Genomic DNA, 23511 nt, shown 5'->3' on the forward strand with positions numbered 1-23511 from the left:
TCACAGGTTTTATATCTAGTCCTAATAATCTAGCTGGACTAATGTGGCTTATTATTCAGTATTGTTGCAAGAAGTTTTGGTGTAGTCGTAATTCACAATGGTGAAGATCAGATCAAATAATTATGTGTTCATTGCTTTTGATGGCTTAATATGACTTAGCTACACAGCAACCAAGAATAAGAATAAGAAAATATTTCATTTCTTTTTTTATGATAATCCAGTGACAATATCTAAGTATGACTTTGGTATACATAAATATCCTTTCACCTGGTAAAACTTAAACCCATGTTGCTTAGGTGTAAAAAAAAAAGACAAAGGAAAACATGGGTATTGATATCAAACTACCTCTATTATTTTTTATGTGGAAATCTTGTTTGGACATCTGAACATCAGGACAATTACCACCTAGTAACAGCAATGAATTCAAATAAAATAAACTCTAATAAAATGCTATGTAATACCAGCTCTCTTCATTCTCAAGTACTCTTTTGAGTCATTTCAGTAAAGCAATAAAATCCAAAATAAAAAAATGACGATACACTCAAGTTTCCACGAAGCTGCATGATAAAATGAATAATGGGAAGAAAAATGAATCCAAGAATTGAGAAATACACTGGAAAGTTTTCCAAATATTCTTCTTGCTTGTGTCTAGCTCCATTATATAGTTTAAATTAAGCCAAATTTTTCAAGTATTTGTTAAACAGTTTTTGCATGTGACATATGTTTCCAGGATACTTCTGACATTGATACGAGAGATTATAAAACATTTAGAAATGAAAATGTCACTCTCCAACAAAAAATACCGTAACTTCCAAGCTTCTTCTGAATTCATAAGATGGAAAAACATTTGGAAAATAATAGCTTTCCATTTTAAAAAGTTCAAATTTGAAACATTCCCTTTGAAACAAAAAGTGTAACTTCAAGGCAAGGAGGAGACAAGATACTAAAATTAACTCTAGAAATAATTATTTTTCGTTGGCAGTCTCAATCCTGTTTACTCCATAATAAGTAAGTTATTTTATCCCTTCAGCTGGGAAGGATAATTTTTACCCTACCAAGATGATGATGGTACCACACTGCAGTGCTTACTAAGCAAGAAACACATGAAGAAGCATCAATTCTTTCTACTAAAGTGTATGCAAGACTTGATTTTGCAATTAATTATGGAGTGCATTAATTGAGGAACTCAGTGGAGAGGCTCCTACTATATCTAGCTGATCTAAACTTGAGCTCATGATAACACTGCACAAAGCTATGGTAGATGAAAGTAATAGGTAATGCCAATAGAACAATTCCACTGACAACACAAACTCCTCCAAGAATTCTTCCAGGCATTGTGATAGGATACATATCTCCATAGCCAACTGTAGTCATAGAGATAATCACCCACCAGCAGGCAGCAGGGATGCTGGCGAAGTCCTTGTTGGATGCTTCCAGGTCCAACCCATGTTCAAGAAGCTGAGAAAGTGCACTAAAAATTGCCATGGCAACACAAATGAAGACAAGTAACATCACCATCTCTCGGTAACATCGTTTGAGAGTTAAACCAAGTGTCTGAAGACCAATGAAGTGACGGGCAAGCTTAATCACCCAAAAAATCCTCATCATTCTAAGCACCCTCAAAGTGACTCCAGCCCTCTGAAGTTGAGAGTTCTCGCCTGTAAATACTGTCATTAACACGGAGATATAATATGGCGTGATTGCCAGTAAGTCAATGATGTTCAGGGGTCTCTTGACAAACTCACACTTGTTTTTGGAGACGATGAACCTCACGATGCACTCTGCAGTGAACCAACCTATGCAGATAGCTTCAATTATCCTGTCAAGAGAACAAAAGAAGGATTGATCATTTTATTTTTAAGCATTTTAATAGCTCTTAGAGCTCTTCAGATAGTACTACACTGACATATTAATTCAGTTACTTATTCCAGAAAACATAAAGAACAGACAGCATTACCAACACCATCAGACCCACCAGCACGCGACAGAATAACAAATATTACAGTTCAGATGAAAATTGAACTTGACAAAGTTCTTACTTATACTGTATGTGATACCTTTATTTTATTTTATTTTTTTGCTTGTCACTAACACTTCAAAATCTATCTCTTATTTGGTGAATTGAAATAAACCTACACTCGGCTAACCACAATATGAAATGCTACTTACTCTGTGAGGACAGTGATTCTCATGTAATGTCAACTATGAGATAGGTCAGAGGACTTGATTCCTATACAGGGGACATACCCAAGTTTTCAGTGATATATTTCTTGGCAAATTAAGAGTGAACGCAATATCATTTCCTCCAATGTGACTCTGTCTTATTTTCCTATGGGCTTCGTGTGGGGGACACTGAAGCTGCGCCAACTTGCTGGGCAAGGCAGGGGTGCCTGTGCCCTCACCAGCAGAGCCCACCAGCCCCAAGCGTCACGGGGGTGGGGGGGAAGACTGCCTCTTGCGCTGCAACAAAACAATCACTTGTGTTTTCCCAAAGACCCAACCTGTTTGTTTGTTTTCCACAGCTATTTTTATGCAACATGCTTTTTAAAAATATAATGCCACATTTTAGCTAGAGGAGTATTTCCCAGCCTTCCCACGGCACCAGCACACGCTGAAACTGAAAGTCATATTTACCTAACATGCCGCCATCACGGGCTTGTACTCTGTAAGCGGAAGCTACCAGCCTGGGGCCCTGGCTTCTCTGGCCCTTGCCTACAGTCAGTCTCCAAGGCGAGAAAATGAAATCTCAGCACAGCGGTCAGGAGCCCTTGACCCGGAATGAGTGGTAATTCTGAGATCATTTTTAATTAAACTACATTTTTAGGTTCAAATTAAAAGTTGTAATTATTGCACCATCATTCATTTTCCTCCACATGATTCTTTCCCATCACTGACTGAGCCCCAAACATCAGAAGTCCAACAGAAAGAGAAGAAATCGGAGTAGAAGAGATGGTAAGGCCTGCGGGGCAACATCTGAAAGAGAATTCCGCCCTGGGCGAGTCACAGAACCCCAGTTCCACTGGATGTCGCCCAGGGAAACGAACAGCCAAATGAACCATGCTCCCTACTGGAGGCCTCGCAGGGCTGCACAGATTAATTTTATTTATTATTTGAATAGGTAGTACATTCACATAGTTTAAACTGAAAAAGTAAAAACAGAGGATATAAAGAAAATTCTCACTCTCGCCCCACTTTCCCAGACTTCATTCCTGTTACCGAATCCTTCGGGGACTAGCCGTAAGAGCAATAGCCACTGAGCACCAAGAAATTGGGAACCAAGTGTGTTAGTTTCCGGTGGCTGCTATAAAAAAAATGACCACAGACTGGGTGGCTTAAAACAACAGAAAATTATCTTCTTCTTGTTCTAGAGGCCAGAAGTGGAAAAACAGTATCTCTGGGCCAAAACCAAGAGGGAGTGTTTTTCAGCCTACCACACAAAGTCAGCAGATGAAGTAGCAGCTGCCTCCACTGTTTCTCTACTGTATTATCTGCCACTTTCCTAGAGGGCCCTGTGACCCTGTGAGGGCAGCAGCTTCCCTGCCCCCACCAGACTGACTCTCGGTAAGAGCTGTTGCCATGATGGCCTCTATGCACCTGGAGGCTTAGAGAACTGGGAGAGAAGTGCAACTTGATAGATCTAGAGAATAAGAAGCTGCCTTTTTTTCCCAATATATAGTTTTAACAAATATCTTATTTCCCCATGTATAAGATACACCTTAATTTTGGGGTCTGAAATTTAGGGGGGAAAAGTATTACATAAAGTTATTGAACCCAAGTTTTATTCATCATAAAATTCATACAACTCCTCCAGCGGGAAATGCAAGTAAAAGAAATTTACAACCACTGTATAAGACACACCCAGTTTTTAGACTTCAAAGTTTTTGAAAAAGGGTGCGCCTTATACATGGGGAACTACGATATTACCACATATTGCTTCTCCCTGGTAATGCTCGTCAATATTCCATCTATTGCCCATATTTCCAGCCCCTTTGCAGTTAGGCAGGGTCATAGGACCGGTTCTGACAGATGCGCTGTGAGCAGAATGACTCTATATCACTTCCAGGCAGAAGCAGCACAGAAAGGTGCCGATTCCCTTCCCGCACAGCAGCCTGGCAGGTCTGTGTCCTAAATGGCCGCAAGATGGTGGGGCCCCTATCAGCCCAAGTCCCTCCATGTCTATGCAGAGGAGAGCCTGACTCTGATTAGACATGACATGTGAGCAACAAATAAGTGTTTGTTGTGTTAAGCCACTGAGATTTCTAAATTGGTTGCTATCCTAGGTAAGCAACTGGTGAATACAGTCAGATCCGTACACTCTAGTGACAGTAATGGTTTCCTTGGAGTGGCTAATGGTTAAAATGTCACCAGTTCTCCAACTAACATGAGCAAGAGTGCAGGACCTGCTCCCACTCTCGCTCTGAAGGACAACCCTCACCTCTCAAGTGGCAGAGTTGCACTGATCTCCTACGGGTCCCCCCAGCAATAAAATCCTAAGATTCTATTAAATGAAGAAGAGTAAAAATTTTAAGTATGCCTGAAATACCAGAAAATTTCCTGTTTAATTATTTCCACCAGCAGACAAAGTTGTTTAGAGTAAAAAAAAAAAAAAAAAAGGAAATTCAAACGGTGCAGAATAATCCCTCAGTATGGGAATTTCAAAGAGGTAAACTCTTCATTAGTCAGGCCCCCTGGGCTCTTCCTGCCTACCCCTGAGTCAGATGCAGTTTAGCCAGAATTCCACACTAGAGGGATGAATCAGTGAGAAACTCCAGGCATCCCTCTCTCACCTAGGATTATGCCAAGGCAGTCTCCAACAGCGAAAGCCAAGCCTGCCAAAATCCCCCTTGTTTCCGAATGGCACTCTCGCCAGCACCACCACCCACAACTGCCAGAAAATGGTGTGCTGTTTCACTGAGCACTACAGCCAGCAACGGGGTCCTCCTGAAGGTTACTTCCATAAGAAAACAAATAGGGAAGAAGAACTAAACAGGAGACTAGCGATCAACAGATTTTTTTGAAGCCTATTTTGATTCTGTTGAGGCCCAAACCTATGGAAGTTCGTGAATTCATGGTTAGTAAATGTATTTACCACTTATTGAAGCCTCTGAGTTGGGCCCTGGTCTAAGCACTTTACAGGCATCATCCCATTTAATCCTTTTCAAAAACTCTATGAGATGTGTATTTCCCCAACGATCTCCATCTTACAGATGATAAAACTAAGGCTAAAGGCCCTGGCCAGTTGGCTCAGTGGTAGAGCGTCGGCCTGGCGTGCAGAGGTCCTGGGTTCAATTCCCGGCCAGGGCACACAGAAGCGCCCATCTGCTTCTCCACCCCTCCCCCTCTCCTTCCTCTCTGTCTCTCTCTTCCCCTCCTGCAGCCAAGGCTCCATTGGAGCAAAGATGGCCCGGGCGCTGGGGATGGCTCATTGGCCTCTGCCCCAGGCGCTGGAGTGGCTCTGGTCGCGACAGAGCGAAGCCCCGGAGGGGCAGAGCATCGCCTCCTAGTGGGCAGAGCGTCGCCCCCTGGTGGGCGTGCCAGGTGGATCCCGGTCGGGCGCATGAGGGAGTCTGTCTGACTGTCTCTCCCCGTTTCCAGCTTCAGAGAAATACAAAAAAAAAAAAAAACAGAACTAAGGCTAAAAAACTTATGCCTCCATTCCAGGGTCACACAACTAAGAAATTACAGTGGCACATGTAAAGTGGCACAGTAATGGAGCTTGGAGCTACTGGGCTTTGAAGTGCTAAGGAACATTTGAAAATGCTAATGATTTTATGACAAGGTTCACTGATAGTATTAATATTAAATGATACGTGTCAAACAGCAGCATTTTTCAAACTGTCGGTTCTGAACCCATTAAAAATCAAAACTGACATTTTTTAGAAATGAGACAGAAAATGTCAGAGAGCATCTGAGTATTCTGCAGGATCTCTCCACCCTGCACTAGGCTGCCCTTGCTTTTTCCACTTTCCCGCAGACAGACAGGAACATGGAGCTCTCTCCCTTGCCTGAGTAAACCCGGCTCCTACTCCCTAACTGCATGGCAGTTTCTCCTCTGTGGTTCCTCTGACCTCTGTTTTGGCAACATGGGCACCAGATCCATATACTTCCTTAACAGATAAACGGGGACCAATGATCCTGTACAAAGAAACAACCAATTTCTTGACTGTGTATCCAAGGACCACACACTTGCTTTGCTAAAGCAGGGGGCTACTTCTTGCATATCACTCTCCATCAATGACCAGTGTGCTTTCATGAAAACTCACAGGCAATTACTACAAATAATCCTGACCTCTGACTCTTCCTGGCATAATCAATTCTATTTTCAACCTCAAAACGCCAACTGATGAAACCTGAGGTACAGGCATACCTCAGAGATACTGTGGGCCTGGTCCCAGATCGCCAGAACAAAGCAAGTATCTTTTCACTGGTGGAAGGTTTTGCCTTCAGTTTGTAAAAAAAAATGCAACACCTATGAAGCACAATCAAGGGAGGCACAATAAAATAAAGTATGCCAGTAACATTTATCTTGCTAGGAACTCTGCCTTGCTTAGTAGTGTGTGACTTAGTAGAGATGAATTCTAAAACCCAAGAAAGAAATGGTTATGCTGCTTTGTCAATGTGACAACATTTTTTTTTAACTTTTGAGAAAGAGAATTGAGGACATTCAACATACAAAAGAAGACAGAATGGTATTATAAACCAACAAGTACACAGCCCCATCAACCATCAGCCTACAGACAATTCCACACCCGCACCCTCTTCTCTCCTTGTGCATTATTTTGAAATAAATCTCTGATGTGGGCATGTATTCCAGAATCCTTCCTCGTTCTTTCTGCCTGGTAGGTAAATGAAGTGTTCACAGAGGGAAGCATGAAAATTCTCTGACTTCAGTCTGGGCCTCGTGAGATAGGCCAGTTCTAGCCAGTCCTGGAGTAAGGATAGGATGACAATCTATTAATTTGGATGTGGTTCTAAGCTCAGGCAGCACACTACTTTATTCATCAAGCAATAAAGCTGCTGCGTGCCTACTGTATGCCAGGCTCTACAGAGCCACCAGGAGGCCTCTAAAGATTAATTAAAGAGAGAACTGAACTAGTTATGTTAGATGTTATTCCTGGGGGAAGCTGGATGAAGAGTAGACCTGAACTCTCTGTACTATTTTTACAACTTCTTGTGAGTATAAAGTTATTTCAATATAAAAACTTTAAAACAACAAAAGTTACAACTTAGCTTTTAAAAGTTTACAACGTAGTGTAAGGTAAGATATCCCCTCCTCTACAACAACAGTATCCATATAAATTCAAATATAAAATGTAGACAATGATAAACGTTGTAATTAATGCACATTAAATTCAGAAGGTTAGTTTTCCTTTATGTGAGGAATGATGGAAGGCTTCATTGATAAAGTGGCATTTTAATTACAGGTGGGGCATAGGTAGGTTTACAATTGTTTGCATAGAAAATAATACAAGCCTGACCAGGCGGTGGTGCAGTGGACAGAGTGTCGGAATGGACACGGAAAACCCAGGTTCGAGACCCTGAGGTCGCCAGCTTGAGCATAGGCTCATCTGGTTTGAGCAAGGCTCACCAGCTTGGACCCAAGGTCGCTGGCTTGAGCAAGGGGTCACTTGGTCTGCTGTAGCCCCCCAGTCCAGGCACATTTGAGAAAGCAATCAATGAACAACTAAGGTGCCGCAACGAAGAATTAATGTTTCTCATCTCTCTCCCTTCCTGTCTGTCTGTCCCTATCTGTCCCTCTCTCTGACTCTCTCTGTCTCTGCCACACACACATACACAAAAAGAAAATAATACAATAACTAATAAATAATAACATGAATAAACTCTATTTTGTGTACTCACAACTGTAAACTTACTTTTCTCTCACCCTGGATTTTGGAAAGGCCAGTAGAAGCAAAGCCTGGAAGGTGCTGGGTAAATATGAAGTAGTAAATGCAATTACAGTTAAAAAGTTATAAAAAAAAAAAAAAGCCTAAGGAAGGTAGCAGGTGACAAAGATAATAAAGATGGAAAAGTAAATTGAAGCCCAAAGTTGATTTGATGGCAATAATCATGGGTACCATTTACTGAAATAACTGCTATGAGGCTGACACTTTAAATATACCATGTCAGGCCTGACCTGTGGTGGCGCAGTGGATAAAGCATCGACCTGGAAGTGCTGAGGTCACCGGTTCAAAACCCTGGGCTTGCCTGGTCAAGGCACATATGGGAGTTGATGCTTCCTGCTCCTCCCCCCTTCTCTTTCTCTCTCCTTTCTAAAATGAATAAAAAATTAAAAAAAAAAAAAATTTAAATATACCATGTCATATTTATAGGTACATCTGTACTCAGAGGAGAAGCCAGGTTTATTGTTAACAGTGGTTATTCAGGGAAAAAGAGGGAGATTAGCAGGTAGAGGATTGTAAAGGGAGGAATGGATTTTTTTAAAACTATAAGCATATCTACGAATAGCTGATTTTTTCACAATTGGAATGTATTCAAGTATTATTATCTATGATTTTTAAAATAACTTTTATGTATATATTATTATTATTACTATTATTATTCAGGACCCACAAATTGGTCATCACTATTGTATTATCTTATTTTATAAGCAAGCTCTAGACTAAGCCAGTGGCCTGCAGCTATGGCATATTTTCTTAAATAATAATAAAACACATACACCATAGGAATGTATTGATAAAATTTCCCATGTTAAAATATATAACTTCTATACACCCAAAAACACTATAAGCAAAATCAAAAGACCTGCCACGGTAAGAAAGGAGATATTTATAATGCACATAATTGACAGAAATCAGTACTGGGATGTATAATCAAATCATTAAAGTAAAAGGGGAAAAAAAAGAAAAATGAGCAAAGGATATGAACAAATAGAAAATTTCCTGTTCACAAACAGGAAATCCATATGGCAAAAATTTATATGAAAAGATGCTCAACTTTACAGGTCATCAAGAAAATGCAGATTAATCTCAATGAGATACCATACACTCCCACTAGAATAGCCAAAATCAAAGTGACTGACAACACTGCCAACGCCTCACCAGAGCTACTGAGGATGTGAAGCAGCGAGAACTCCTACACTCAGCTGGTGGGAGTATAAAACGGTACCACCACTTTGGAAAACAGTCTGTCAGTATATTTAACATTAAACATACATCTACCTTATGACCCAGTAATTCAACTCCTAGGTATTTATCCAAGAGGGAAAAAATATGTCCACAAAAATATTTGTACATAAATATTCATAACAGGTTTATTCATTACTAAAGAAGCAGTGCAAATGCCCATTAACTGTTGAATGATAAACAAAATGTGGCATATTCATGTAAAGAAATACTACAGAAAGAAATGAACTTTCCTCAAAAAGTCAAATGCAGAATTACCACAAGGCCCAACGATTCCATTCCTAGGAATCCACCCAAAAGAAATGAAACATATGTTCACATAAAAACTTGTACACAAATGTTCATAGCAGCATTATTCATAAAAGTCAAAAAGTGGAAACAGGCCCTGGCGGGTTGGCTCTGAGGTAGAGCGTCGGCCTGGCGCGCGGGGGACCCGGGTTCAATTCCCGGCCAGGGCACATAGGAGAAGCGCCCATTTGCTTCTCCACCCCCACCCCCTCCTTCCTCTCTGTCTCTCTCTTCCCCTCCTGCAGCCAAGGCTCCATTGGAGCAAAGATAGCCCGGGCGCTGGGGATGGCTCCTTGGCCTCTGCCCGAGGCGCTAAAGTGGCTCTGGTTGTGGCAGAGCGACGCCCCGGAGGGGCAGAGCATCGCCCCCTGGTGGGCAGAGCGTCGCCCCTGGTGGGCGTGCCGGGTGGATCCCGGTTGGGCACATGCGGGAGTCTGTCTGACTGTCTCTCCCTGTTTCCAGCTTCAGAAAAATACAAAAATAAAAAAATAAAAAAATAAAAAACCTGTGTCACTTTCTCTTTAAAAAAAAAAAAAGTGGAAACAATCCAAATGTCCATCAATTGATGCATGGATAAACAAAATGTGGCATAACTATACAACACATTCAGCCAGAAAGAGGAATAAAGTGCCTATACGTGCTAGCACAATGATGAGCCTTGAAAACATGATGTTAAGTGGAAGAAGCTGGTCACGAAAGGCTCCGCCATATTGTATAACCACGTTTGTTTGACATGTCTAATATATGCAAATCCATAGAGAGAGAAAGCAGATTAGTCGTGGTTGTGAGGGGAGAGCTGGAGGGGAGGCTATGGAGCAGCAACAGGTAGGAGTTTGGGGTAATCAAAAGGTTCTGGAACAGTGTTGATTGATGGTTGCATGATACTGTGAAACAATAAAAACCAACTGAATTGTACACCCTCTCTTTCCCTTCCTCTCTCTTCAATCAATCAATAAATTTTAAAAAATTTAAAAACCGGGTGCATTTCACTTTATGTAAATTATATCCATAAAATCAATTTTTTTTTTTAAAAAAAGAGATATTTCACACCAACCAGATTAGCAGGGGTAGATTAAGGTCGTTTGAGGCCCTGGGCACAGATGAAAATATTGGGTCCATTAAAAAAAGAGAGAGAGAGAAAATAAAAATACATGTTAACTATATTTTTAAATAAATAAAAAATATTATGTACTATTAATGTTAAAATTGCATATATGAAACCAAACTTAGTGTCATTAGAAAAAAGTATAAAGGCCCTGGCCGGTTGGCTCAGCGGTAGAGCGTCGGCCTAGCGTGCGGAGGACCCGGGTTCGATTCCCGGCCAGGGCACACAGGAGAAGCGCCCATTTGCTTCTCCACCCCTCCGCCGCGCTTTCCTCTCTGTCTCTCTCTTCCCCTCCCGCAGCCAAGGCTCCATTGGAGCAGAGATGGCCCGGGCGCTGGGCATGGCTCTGTGGCCTCTGCCTCAGGCGCTAGAGTGGCTCTGGTCGCAATATGGCGACGCCCAGGATGGGCAGAGCATCGCCCCCTGGTGGGCAGAGCACCGCCCCTGGTGGGCGGGCCGGGTGGATCCCGGTCGGGCGCATGCGGGAGTCTGTCTGACTGTCTCTCCCTGTTTCCAGCTTCAGAAAAATGAAAAAAAAAAAAAAAAAGAAAAGAAAAAGAAAAAAGTATAAAGTTGGGGTTTTGTGGGGCCCTTCAGAAGTCGGGGCCCAGGCTGTGTGCCCGGTGCATCCACCGTTAAATCCACCTCTGCAGATTAGCAGAAGTTTTCAAGTCTGACAACATGTAGAAATGGCAAGGACTGAACAACAGGACTCTTACTACTGGTAAAAGAAGTCATCAGCACAACTACTCTGCAGGGCTACTAGCAACATCTAGGAGAGACGTACATCCCTTTCAATACAGCACCTCCAGTCCTAGGAGATACATTAAAGAACTTTGTCAGGCATGTGCACTGAGGCATGAACAAAACTATTAATTGCAGCACTACATACAGTAATAGCAAAATTTCCACTGACAGAAGAACAAATAAATCAATGCTTACTACATTATAGTTAAAATGAAGAGTCTATAGCTACAGATACCAACATGCACAAATCTCAAAAACATCAAGTTGAGCTAAAAAAGCAAGCTGCAGATTTCATTGATACCATTTTACAAAAATAATATATAAAACCCTGTATTTTATGTGTAGACACATACATGTATATATGCAAGTATACAAAAAAAAGTATTTTTAGGGTATACGTTTCTAGTTGCTAGATGGGATGCTAACCCATGAATTGCTTAATAAAACCATTCAGATCTTCAAAGAAAAAGTATTTTTAAATGTATGGAAATAGCCCTGGCCAGACAGCTTGGTTGGTTAGAGCATCATCCTGAAGTACAGAGGTTGCTGGTTCGATGCCTGGTCAGGGCACATGCAGGAACAGGTCGAAGTTCCTGTCTCTCACGCCCTTCCTCTCGTGTGAAAACGAAGAAATAAAAATTATTTTTTTAAAAATATTTTTTAGAAAGCATAGAAATGCCTGACCAGGTGGTGGCACAGTGGATAGAGTGTCAGACTGGGATGCGGAGGACCCAGGTTCGAGACCCCGAGGTCACCTGCTTGAGCGCGGGCTCATCTGGTTTGAGCAAAGCTCACCAGCTTGGACCCAAGGTCGCTGGCTTGAGCAAGGGGTTGCTCGGTCTGCTATAGCCCCGCGGTCAGGGCACATATGAGAAAGCAATCAATGAACAACTAAGGTGTCGCAATAAAAAACTGATGATTGATGCTTCTCATCTCTCGCTGTTCCTGTCTGTCTGTCCCTATCTCTCTCTCTCTCTGACTCTGTCTCTGTAAAAAAAAAAAAAAAAAAAAAAAGCATAGAAATAATATCAAAGTCAGGAAAGTGGCTCTTTTGGTGGAAAAGGAAGAGATTTCAATGGGAAAGCACCCAGTGAATGCAACTGGAATTTTACCTTGTATTTTTTAAGTTGGGGGTACACAGGTGTTCACTGTGCTATAATTTATGTTTCTTGCATGCCTGAAAGACTTTGTAATAGTTTTACGCATAGTATCCCCTTCCACCTTTTAAAATATGTGCTTCTCTTATTTCACAGATTGATTTGTTCTGCTTTTTAAGTTTTTGGTAGTTGTAGTCAAGGAAAACAAATTTTGACTGGCATAAGGAATTGTATTTTTTTAAAAATATATATTGATTGATTTTAGAGAGAGAGAAACATTGATCTGTCCCCGCATGTGCCCTGACTGGGAATCGAACAGGCAGTCTGCTCACTGGGATGATGCCCTTATCAACTGAGCTGTCCCACCAGGGCAGGAATTCTACTTTTTTTTTTTAAGATTTTATTTATTGATTTTAGAGAGAGGAGAGAGAGAAAGGGGGAGGAGGAGCAGGAAACATCAACTTATAACTGCTTCCTGTATATGCCTTGACCAGGAAAACTCAAGGTTTCGAACCAACAACTTCAGCATTCCAGGTCAACGCTTTATCCACAGCACCACTACACCACTTAAACATTTATTTTTATTTTTATTTATTCATTTAAGAGAGGAGAGAGAGAAGGAGAGAGAGAAGGAGAGAGAGAGACAGAGAGAGAGAGGAGAGAGAGACAGGGGGGAGGAGCTGGAAGCATCAACTCCCATATGTGCCTTGACCAGGCAAGCCCAGGGTTTCGAACCGGCGACCTCAGCATTTCCAGGTCGACGCTTTATCCACTGCGCCACCACAGGTCAGGCCTTAAACATTTTTTAATGTTTAAGTTTTGCTTTATTTTTAATAGTTGCTTATATTTAAAAAAAATAAATTCTTCAGAGCATTTGCTGTTATGCCTTAAAACACCAACATTTAAATAAACTATACAGATTAATTGAGAAATAGGGACAATTTATCTTAAAAGCCCATTGTATATCTTGTACCGTTACCTAGTAAAATTTTATTTTTATCTTTATAGAGACTGAAAATGCTGCTCTTCCATTTTCTTGTTCTTAAATGACATGTGTAAAAATAACTATCAATTAAATCCAATGTGGTCCTTAATTTAGTTCTTGGGATGCGAGTCAGAGTCCCCCACACATCACTGACACACCTAAAGGCAAAGCTGCTGCCACATAGAAAGCAACTGAGTTTCAGCCAAGTGCACAAGCTCTGGAGCCAGGCCCAGACTGATTCCCAACTCTCTCTCGTGTCTGTGACCCACACATAGTAAACCACTTGACTTCTCTATTGCCTTCCCTGTATCCTGACACACTAAGAACCTCAGAGTGCTTTGTCTAAGGCAATTCATGTGCTGTTGAGCACATGGTGGGGAGCTCTGTGATATTTATCTCACCTACTCCCATCCTCTGCACATAAGGAAATATGGAAATATGCACCATGCAAAGGTGTTCACAAGGTGATGTGCAGAATAGTCACACTGCTTCAGTTTCCTTTAAAGTGACACAAATGAAAATGTTTCTGTTTTTCTTCAAAATGTATTACACTATATCACACAACCATATTCTTGGTGATCATAAATTAATGTACATTATTAATAAATAAATGGGTGGATAAATTCCTGTCATGGCCAAAACTTAATGTTGTCTCCCAGGTATTTCAGTGTTGTTATTCAGGGTTTAAATGCTTCCTTGGCATCCTGTGCCCTTCCTGTAAAGTTACTTACTGTGTCACTGAGGGAGCTGCTGCCCCACCTGACAGGCCCTCCCTGACCATCTCCTGAAACTTCATAACACCATAGCAATGAGGTGCCCCAAAACCATACCTACAGCTCTTTCCTGCCTCTAGCCCACCTGAACACAGTGGTCCCCAAACTTTTGGCTCACGTGATCCTTGAAAGAATTTAGAAAAACTATGTATCATCCTCAGACATTTTTATTTTGACACTTGACAATTTTTAAGTTAAAATAGATACAAAATGCCTGACCAGGCAGTGGCGCAGTGGATAGAGTGTTGGACTGGGACGCAGAGGACCCAGGTTCAAAAGCCCGAGGTCGCACAGGCTCATCTGGTTTGAGCAAAGCTTACCAGCTTGAATGCAAGGTTGCTGGCTTGAGCAAGGGGTCACACTGTCTGCTGTAGCCCCCCAGTCATGGTACATATGAGAAAGCAATCAATAAACAACTAAGGTCTCACAACAAAAAACTGGTAACTGATGCTTCTCATCTCTCCCCGTTCCTGTCTGTCTGTCCCTATCTATCCTTCTCTCTGTTTCTGTCACAAAAAAATATATAGATACAAAGCATGTAAATTCTGGCATGTTATAAATATTAACATTTAAAAAATCAAACTGTTACATCAGTTTTTAAAAGTGTCTAACAAATACCATAGTGGGTTTTTTAATTTTTTTCATTTATTCATTTTAGAGAGGAGAGAGAAAGGGAGAGAGAGAGGAGAGAGAGACAGAGAGAGAGAAGGTGGGGAGGAGCTGGAAGTATCAACTCCCATATGTGCCTTGACCAGGCAAGCCCAGGGTTTCGAACCGGCGATCTCAGCATTTCTAGGTCGATGCTTTATCCACAGTGCCACCACAGGTTGATACAGCCCACCAACTCTCATTAGAAACATACACCAATAGTTCTGGCTGAGTAGCTCAGTTGGTTAGTGTGTCGCCCCTACACACCAAGGTTGCAAGTTTAATCCCTAGTCAGGGCACATACAAAAAGCTACCAATAGGTACACAACTAAGTGGAACAAATCACTCTCTCTCGCTCTCTCAAATCAATCAATAAATTTTTTAAAAATACACTAACAAACTTATTTATTTATTATTTATCTGCTTGTAAAATCAGTTATGTTCTTCAAGTTTGTTAGACAATTACCTAACAAGCAACAGATTTGTTGCCCATAACTAGAGTCATTTGCTTTCTCATTTCCTACGAGGTCTGCATAAAAAAATAACACTCAAACCATGACTTATGCAGTGACTGCTAAATACACGTTACTCTTCTACTTGGAGGCCCAAGTTCTAAATCTGATATACTAGAGAGGGTTGGGATATTAAAATATTACAGTACATCCCTGTAATACAACATCTTTATTAAATATTTGTATCTTATGTGCTTTCAATATATTTTCATCAAAACCTTGGAACTGCACATCTAGCTTATTCAGCTTGTGGAAGATGCTCGCTGTGTTATTGACTTTGCAAAGTCAATCCTCACTGTCCAACCAATCTTTCAAATCAGATGTGCTTTCTTAAGGAATAGACTGATTTATTTTTTCAATTCAAATGATGTGTAAATAGTACATTTCCCTATGACAACCTTCTCACTTTTGAATTGTACCACCACAGAGAAGGCAAAAGAGGGATAGAGGCTTGGGGGTTGGGGAGGAGGGGGAGAACTAAAAGAAAAAGATGATTAATATAAAAAAAGAAAAAGAAAATAAAGTAGTATTGGATTATAATTTTGTTGGTTTGTTAAGTGAGATGCAAGGAGGCAGAGACAGGCTCCCGCATGTGCCCAACCAGGATCCACCAGGCAAGCCCACTACCAGACGATGCTCTGCCCCTCTGGGCCACGGCTCTACTGCTCAGCAACCAAACTATTTTTTACATCTGAGATGAGGCCCTGGAGCCATCCTCAGAGCCTGAGACCAACTTTGATTGAACCATTCGAGCCATGGCTGAAGGAAGGGGAAGAGAGAGACAGAGAAAGATGGGGGGAGGGGGAAAAGATGGCCGTTTCTCCTGTGTGCCCTGACTGGGAATCAAACCCGGGACTTCCACAGGCTGGACTGATGCTCTACAGCTGACCCAACCAGCCAGGGCCTGGATTATAATTTTAAAAAGAAAGAAAAAATGATTGAGCATTGTTATAAGCCTGCTGCTTGGCTGAAAGACAGTACTCCTGAATACTTTCTGATCTTACTGATTCTCTCAGTATTTCTTACCAATATCTTCCTTGTTTTGTTGTCAAATAACTCTGTCAGGGAATGGCAAAGGCAAGATTGTTAACAGAAAAATATTTTGAGTGGTCTTGTTCATTAGCATCCATAGGTTTTTACACCCTGAGACAATGCACCTTACTTAATAAGACTCGGGATGGTAAAAGGAATGCTGTTTACAAAACAGAAGAAGGAATTATGAAAGGCCGCTGCCTTCACCACAGGCAAGTTCTCAAGCAGACTGGTTTTGTGAAAGTGTATATGCTGAAGTTGAGAGCTTAGAAACCAGTGCCTTTAAAACTGTGGGGCTCGGCCCTGGCCAGTTGGCTCAGTGGTAGAGCGTCGGCCTGGCGTGCAGAAGTCCCGGGTTCGATTCCCGGCCAGGGCACACAGGAGAAGCGCCCATCTGCTTCTCCACCCCTCCCCCTCTCCTTCTTCTCTGTCTCTCTCTTCCCCTCCCGCAGCCAAGGCTCCATTGGAGCAAAGATGGCCCGGGCGCTGGGGATGGCTCCTTGGCCTCTGCCCCAGGCGCTAGAGTGGCTCTGGTCGCAACAGAGCGACGACCCAGATGGGCAGAGCATCGCCCCCTGGTGGGCAGAGCGTCGCCCCCTGGTGGGCGTGCCGGGTGGATCCCAGTAGGGTGCATGCGGGAGTCTGCCTGTCTCTCCCCGTTTCCAGCTTCAGAAAAATACAAAAAAAAACAACAAAAAACCCCCCCAAAAAAACCGTGGTGCTCAAACTCTTTGGTCTCAGGATCCCTTTACACTTAAGAATTACTGAGGCCCTCAGGAGCTTTTGGTTTAGGTAGGTTATCTCTATCAATATTTACCATGTTAGATATTAAAACTAGGATGTTTAAAAATATTTATTTATCAATTCAATCTAAAACAACAAATCTATTACATATACATGACATATTTTTTATGAAAAATAAGTATTTTTTCTAGAACCCCCCCAAAGTGAGCAAAGTGACAGTCTTTTACCTTTCTGCAAATCTCATTAATGTCGAGTTTCATATAGGACAGCTGAATTATCCTGTTTCCACGTTAATCATGTTATGCTATATTTTAAAGTATATGAAGAGAATTTAGCCTCACAAAAACGTGGCTGGAAAAGGGAAGATCATGTTAATAGCTTTTTCTGATAAATGTGGATATACTTTTTTGATACTTCACCAAAACTCATAAAGTGGTAGTTTCTTAAAGGTTAGCAGCAATGTGGATACTGAAATCATATCCCTGAACTTTTGGTGTTTGGTTACATTAAAATCCATTGGTCCCTCTAACACTGAGAGTGGATCTTTTGCCTCGGCATAGTTTTGTAACATCAAGTATTAGTCACTTAGGATGTACTGGTTACTGAATGATGCAGACCTTCCAATGTTAACGCATTTCATTCTATGATATTTTACAAAGCACATTGATTAACGTCACCGTCAATCACATCAGAAACGTTAATAAGTATTGGAAAGCTGGCAAGCACATCTGCAATGGCAGATTCAGGTTTTCTGAATGTCTGTTTTTCACTTGAAATCTCTAATTTTATCATGGGCAATAAACAGTGTCCATTGTTCTCCTTGAAGTGGCAGACTCACCTTGTCTGCTGTATACAGTACTCACTCAGGTCTAAATAACCACAGTTCATCAGTCATTCTTTCAAATAAAATGGTGTTTTATGAAAAAGCTGCTGGTTCAGCTTGCAACTCATCCAACTGCTCTCCAGCGCTTTTTCTCCAGACAGCCATGGTATTTCCGTCTGCAGCACAAATGCTTTCTGCAACTTCCATTTCATCACACAGATTTTTAAAACACAGACTTAAAAGTCAGGGTGTAATACAATTAATAAGTTTGATTGCTTTGTCAACGGTATTCTTAGGTGAAACTTTTTTTTTCACTGTCTGAGGTGGCAGAGATACAGCCTCCTAACACAGTTTGGTACTACCTCCACTGTGTTCTTGTGCCTGGCGCTCGGGAAGTGCAGTGTAGACCTCAATGAGGCTGCGCCAGAAGTCTTTCCATGAAGCCCAAGGCTGCCCCAGCTCTGCCCCCACACCCGTGCTCCCTTGTGCAGCACTGTCTCACCTCATCATCAGTGGTTCTGGCTCTTCCTCCCAATGTGCAGGAGCCTCTAGAGAAGGAGGGCGAGGGCTGTCTGGGTCATGCCTCAAGGTGACTAAAGTATTCTGTATAGTAATAAATACAACTCACTTCTTTTTTTTGGAAATGTACTTCCCATTTTATTTCCTGTAAAATTACAAACTTTTAATATGTTACAAAAACACAGTCCCCAATTTACCAGGACCTATCTGGTGAATCCCTCCCTTCCCACCTACCTTACATGTGTACTCACCCAGAGTGAACTGGTTAACTTGACTCTGTAATCTGAAACCAATACAGACAGTCCCTAACTTACTAGTACTTGATTTTCCACACCAACCACAAATCCTAGTAAAAGCCCCCATGCACCAACCACAAATCCTAGTAAAAGCTCCCATGCACCAGAACTCCTATGACTGAAAAGTGTGTTGTGGTTAGGGAAAGTTCTTTGGGAAAATATTCTGCTCATAAAAATTAGGGGATATTTTATAGCTTCATATTCATTTTGAAATGTAGTATCCCCTAATTTTTGTGAGTGGTATAGAACAATGTGAGTCTCACTGAGGGCCTCACTGAGACCCAAGGGCAAAGTTTGGCATCAGGCTGGTTAGAAGACAAGAATCAGTAATCAAATCCTGGATCCTCAATTCTCGAAACATAGGTACAATGGCTATCCTTATTTTAAAAACGAGAAAACTCAGGCTTAGAAAGAAATGTGCCTGAGGGAGCACAGCTGGGAAGGCCCAGGCCTTGTGACAAACCATTCTAGACCAGGCGGGTGACAAACTTCCTGTAGAGAGCCAGATAGTAATACCAACTTTTAAACTTTGCAGGCCATCCGGTCTCTGTTGCAACTATGCAACCCTGCTGAAATAATTGGAAAGCTTCAATAGACAATATGTAAATGAATTAGTGTGGCTATGCTCCAGTAAAACTCTATTTATGGACACTAAAATTTGAATGTCAGATAATTTTTGTGAGTCATAAAACAGTATCCTCCTTTTTTTTTCACCATTTAAAAATGGTTTTTACATTCTTAGCTCAGGGACTGTATGTAAACAGGAAGTGGGCCCCAACAGTCTGCAGACCACAGTCTCCCCACCCCTTCTCCAGACCACCACCAGTGCTGCAACAGGGTGTGAGGACAAGTAGAGACCCTTGTCAAGAATGTAGAAAAAATTTTTTAAAAAGATGTCAACGGCAAACTTGGCCAATTACAATAGTATCTCTACCCAGGAAGAGAAAAAGGAGAAGCTGCCACCACGACCTGGACCGACACGGCCAGTCACTGCCCGGACCCCACTCGAGGCAGCCCTTGGAGTGTCAAGGTGGAGGGGTGGTCCTAAGGGCCTCACTGGTTCCACTCTTGCCTCCACACTGGGATCAGAGTGAGCTTTTAAAATTAAGTCAAATTATAGCTTTTGCTTTTAAACCCACATTCGATATATAGACACAAATCCAAAGTCCTTACTGTTTTCTTTTTCTAAAAAAAGAAGACTATCAAAAATAAATCCTTTTAAGTTGGTGCATCTCTAAGGCTGTCCAAGATCTGCTTTTCTCCACCTTAGCCCCCAATTCCCTCTCACACTGCCTCCTTGCTATTTCCCCCATAGACCATGGCAGGGGGTTGCATTACTGTGCTCCGTGCTATCTCCCCAGCCACCTCTATAAACCCTTCATTCTACTTTATTTCTTTATGGTACTTATCTCCATCTCTGACATATTTATTTATAGAATAAATGGTTCTTGAGGACAGGGGCTCTGTTTCGTTCGCTGCCATATCTCCAGCACCTCAGTCTTAGATACTTAGCAGTTACTCAAAAAATGTTTGTTGAAATTAATGTATAAATGACGGGGGAGCCATAAAACCTATTTGTAATTGATTATTTAAAATATAACCTGTTTGTAGGTTGAAGACAATTTATGAGATGTCTTCTATCAAAAATGAAGATGCTGCCTGACCTGTGGTGGCGCAGTGGGATAAAGCACCGACCTGGAACACTGAGGTTCCCGGTTCGAAACCTTGGGCTTGCCTGGTCAAGGCACATATGGGAGTTGATGCTTCCTGCTCCTCCCCCTTCTCTCTCTCTCTCTCTCTCTAAAAATCAATAAATAAAATATTTAAAAAAAAAAAAATGAAGATGCTAGGTGATGAACACACAGTACAATATACAGACGATGTACTATAGAATTATACATCTGAAACCTACATAAATTCATTAACTAATGTCACCTCAATAAATTCAAGAAAAAAGAAAGAAATGAAAACGCTGCTGTATTTGCATGGATCCTTCATGTATATAATTTATTTTAAAATATCTATAGCCCTGGCTGGTTGGCTCAGCAGTAGAGTGTTGGCCTGGTATGTGGACGTCCTGGGTTCAATTCCTAGTCAGGGCACACAGGAAAAGCAACCATCTGCTTTCTCCACCCCTCCCTTTCCCTGTCTTCTCCTCCCGCAGCCATGGCTCATTAAAGCAAGTTGGCCCCCGGTGCTGAGGATGACTCCATGGCCTCACCTCAGGTACTAAAATATCTCAGTTGCCAAGCAATGGAGCAGTGATGGGCAAAGCATTGCCCAGTAGGGGGCTTACTGGGTGGATCCCAGTTGGGGCACATGCGGGAGAGTCTGTCTGCCTCCCTGCCTCTCACTTTACACACACACACACACACACACACACACACGTGCACGTGCATACTGAATGCATATCCATGTGTAAAGTATTGAACTATGTGTTGCGAAGCACAGAATTTCTGTTCTCAAAGAACTTCTACACTAAAAAGAAGTTAAGACATACTTACATGCAACCTCAAGAAAAAATGGACAATGAGAAGGTATCCAAGACAGGGAAAGACAGAGCTAAGAAAGTCTAGCTTCCTGCTGAGGGCTTGGTCTTCACTCTCTCATTTGACCCTCTGTGTGGTATCCCCACTTAACAGATGATGGAGCAGGCCCAGAGCAGGGCAGTGAATAAATTGTCCAGGGTAGTCTCCTAGCTTCGATTTCTGGTTTCTTTCCACCATAGCCTCTTCCTTTTGACATCTTTTTGCCTAATAAAATCAGATGGTTGCCTCGATTATACACTTCCCTTGTCAGTAAAGGCAAAAGTTGAGGAGGCCTTGCTACTCTCAAGCTAAGAAAATCACTAAAAATGCATAACTATTCCAAACACGCCAACAGAACCAACCAGTTCACGAAGGTATTAATTCAAACACAAATATTTTGCCTGTTGCTTTGTCTGGTTCATCTGCTTACCCAAAATGTCTGTGTCCCTTTCTTAGAGCCATTCATGGGCTCTAGCTTTCTAAACATTTTATACTCCTTCAAACACACCACCAAACCATACTGGTTAAAACAGTATGGATGGTGGCCTGACCTGTGGTGGCACAGTGGATAAAGCGTCGACCTGGAAATGCTGAGGTCACAGTTCGAAACCCTGGGCTTGCCTGGTCAAGGCACATATGGGAGTTGATGCTTCCTGCTCCTCCCCCCTGTCTCTCTCTCTCCTCTTTCTCTCTCTCTCTCTCTCTCTCTCTCTCTCCTCTTTAAAGTGAATAAATAAAATAAAAATTAAAAAAGAAAAACAGTATGGATGGTGATGGTTCTACAACTCTGTGACTGTACTAAAAGCCACTGAATTGTGCACTTTAAAAAGTGAGTTCTGGCCTGACCTGTGGTGGCGCAGTGGATAAAGCGTCGACCTGGAAATGCTGAGGTGACCGGTTTGAAACCCTGGGCTTGCCTGGTCAAGGCACATATGGGAGTTGATGCTTCCAGCTCCTCCCCCCCTTCTCTCTCTCTGTCTCTCCTCTCTCTCTCTCTCCCTCTGTCTCTCCCTCTCCTCTCTAAAATGAATAAATAAAAAAAATGCTGTTATGTTTTTTAAAGGAGGTTATTTCCAAATGTTTGCTATTAAAATATTAGTAATAGTAATATTCAATTCATTATCAATTGCATTATTATAATGGCTATTATTATTAATAAAGAGTAGTGCTGGGTTTCACTCGTTGGTTTTATATTTTTTAACTTTTAGTCAATTTTAGCAAGAGAGGAAGTGAGAGAGAGACAGGGCCATTGATTTGTTTTGTATGTGCCCTGACCAGGGATTGAACTGGCAACCTGTGTGCTCTGGGACAATGCTCTAACCAACCAAGCTATCCAGCCAGGGTTCATCCATCCTTTTTTTTTTTTTTGACAGAGACAGAGAGAGAGTCAGAGAGAAGGACAGGTAGGGACAGATAGACAGAAAGGGAGAGAGATGAGAAGCATCAATTCTTCATTGCAGCATCTTAGTTGTTCATTGATTGCTTTCCCATATGTGCCTTGACCAGTGAGCTACAGCAGAATGAATGACCCCTTGCTCGAGCCAGGACTTTGGGCCCAAGCCAGTGACCATGGGGTCATGTCTATGATCTACGGTCAAGCCAGTGACCCTGCACTCAAGCTGGTGACCCCACGCTCAAGCCAGATGAGCCTGTGCTCAAGCCAGTGACCTCGGGTTTTGAACCTGGGTCCTCCACGTCCTAGTCCAATGCTTTATCACTGCGCCACTGCCTGGTCAGGCCAAAGTTTTTACTTTTGAAAAATTAAGAGAAAAATGGTGACGATGACTTGCTTACTAAAAGGGAGGGAGAAAAAGCACCTTGATTAAAGAAAAAGTATTAACAAAAGAAGTTTCAACTGACCTCTAAAATTGGCAGCAGATAGAAAAACCCTATATACATATTAAAAAAAATAGTCCATTGTGAAAGAACATAATTTAAGCGAGGTCTGGGTTATGTTCAATACTATCAGAGATCTATTAATTACTGGCTTCTGAAAATATCCACCATATCTGCAAAGTAAAACCACTGAGACTTCCATCTTCAGTTTCAAAAATTGCTTTTTATTTTAAAGTACTTAAAAACCTATTGGGATTTATGTAATACTGGCCTACAAGGCAACAGAAATAATGCAGTTGGCTTTTAAATTTCCATCACCTGGTGTTTCATTGTGATAATTTCATTTTTTAAACCTGGGCTTAAAATAACACTACAAGAAATGTTAACATCTTTACATCTCAAATTCTTCCCACCACAACACAAAGCAATACA

At 41.7% G+C, this 23511-nt stretch overlaps 1 protein-coding gene across 2 annotated transcripts in view; it reads right to left on the bottom strand.

Annotated features, from left to right (window-relative positions):
- Positions 1-871: 871 nt before the first annotated feature.
- The window catches only part of KCNG3 (potassium voltage-gated channel modifier subfamily G member 3), a 33465-nt gene continuing 10825 nt past the window's right edge, over positions 872-23511 (bottom strand). For both annotated transcript variants that reach the window (XM_066266999.1, XM_066266998.1), the window contains exon 2: positions 872-1819. In XM_066266999.1, the coding sequence (XP_066123096.1) occupies positions 1174-1819 (646 nt within the window). In that variant the 3' untranslated portion in view covers positions 872-1173. The remainder of the gene's footprint in view (positions 1820-23511) is intronic.

This window comes from Saccopteryx bilineata, chromosome 3 (genome assembly GCF_036850765.1).
Source record: "Saccopteryx bilineata isolate mSacBil1 chromosome 3, mSacBil1_pri_phased_curated, whole genome shotgun sequence".
In the NCBI taxonomy this organism is placed as follows: Eukaryota; Metazoa; Chordata; class Mammalia; order Chiroptera; family Emballonuridae; genus Saccopteryx; species Saccopteryx bilineata.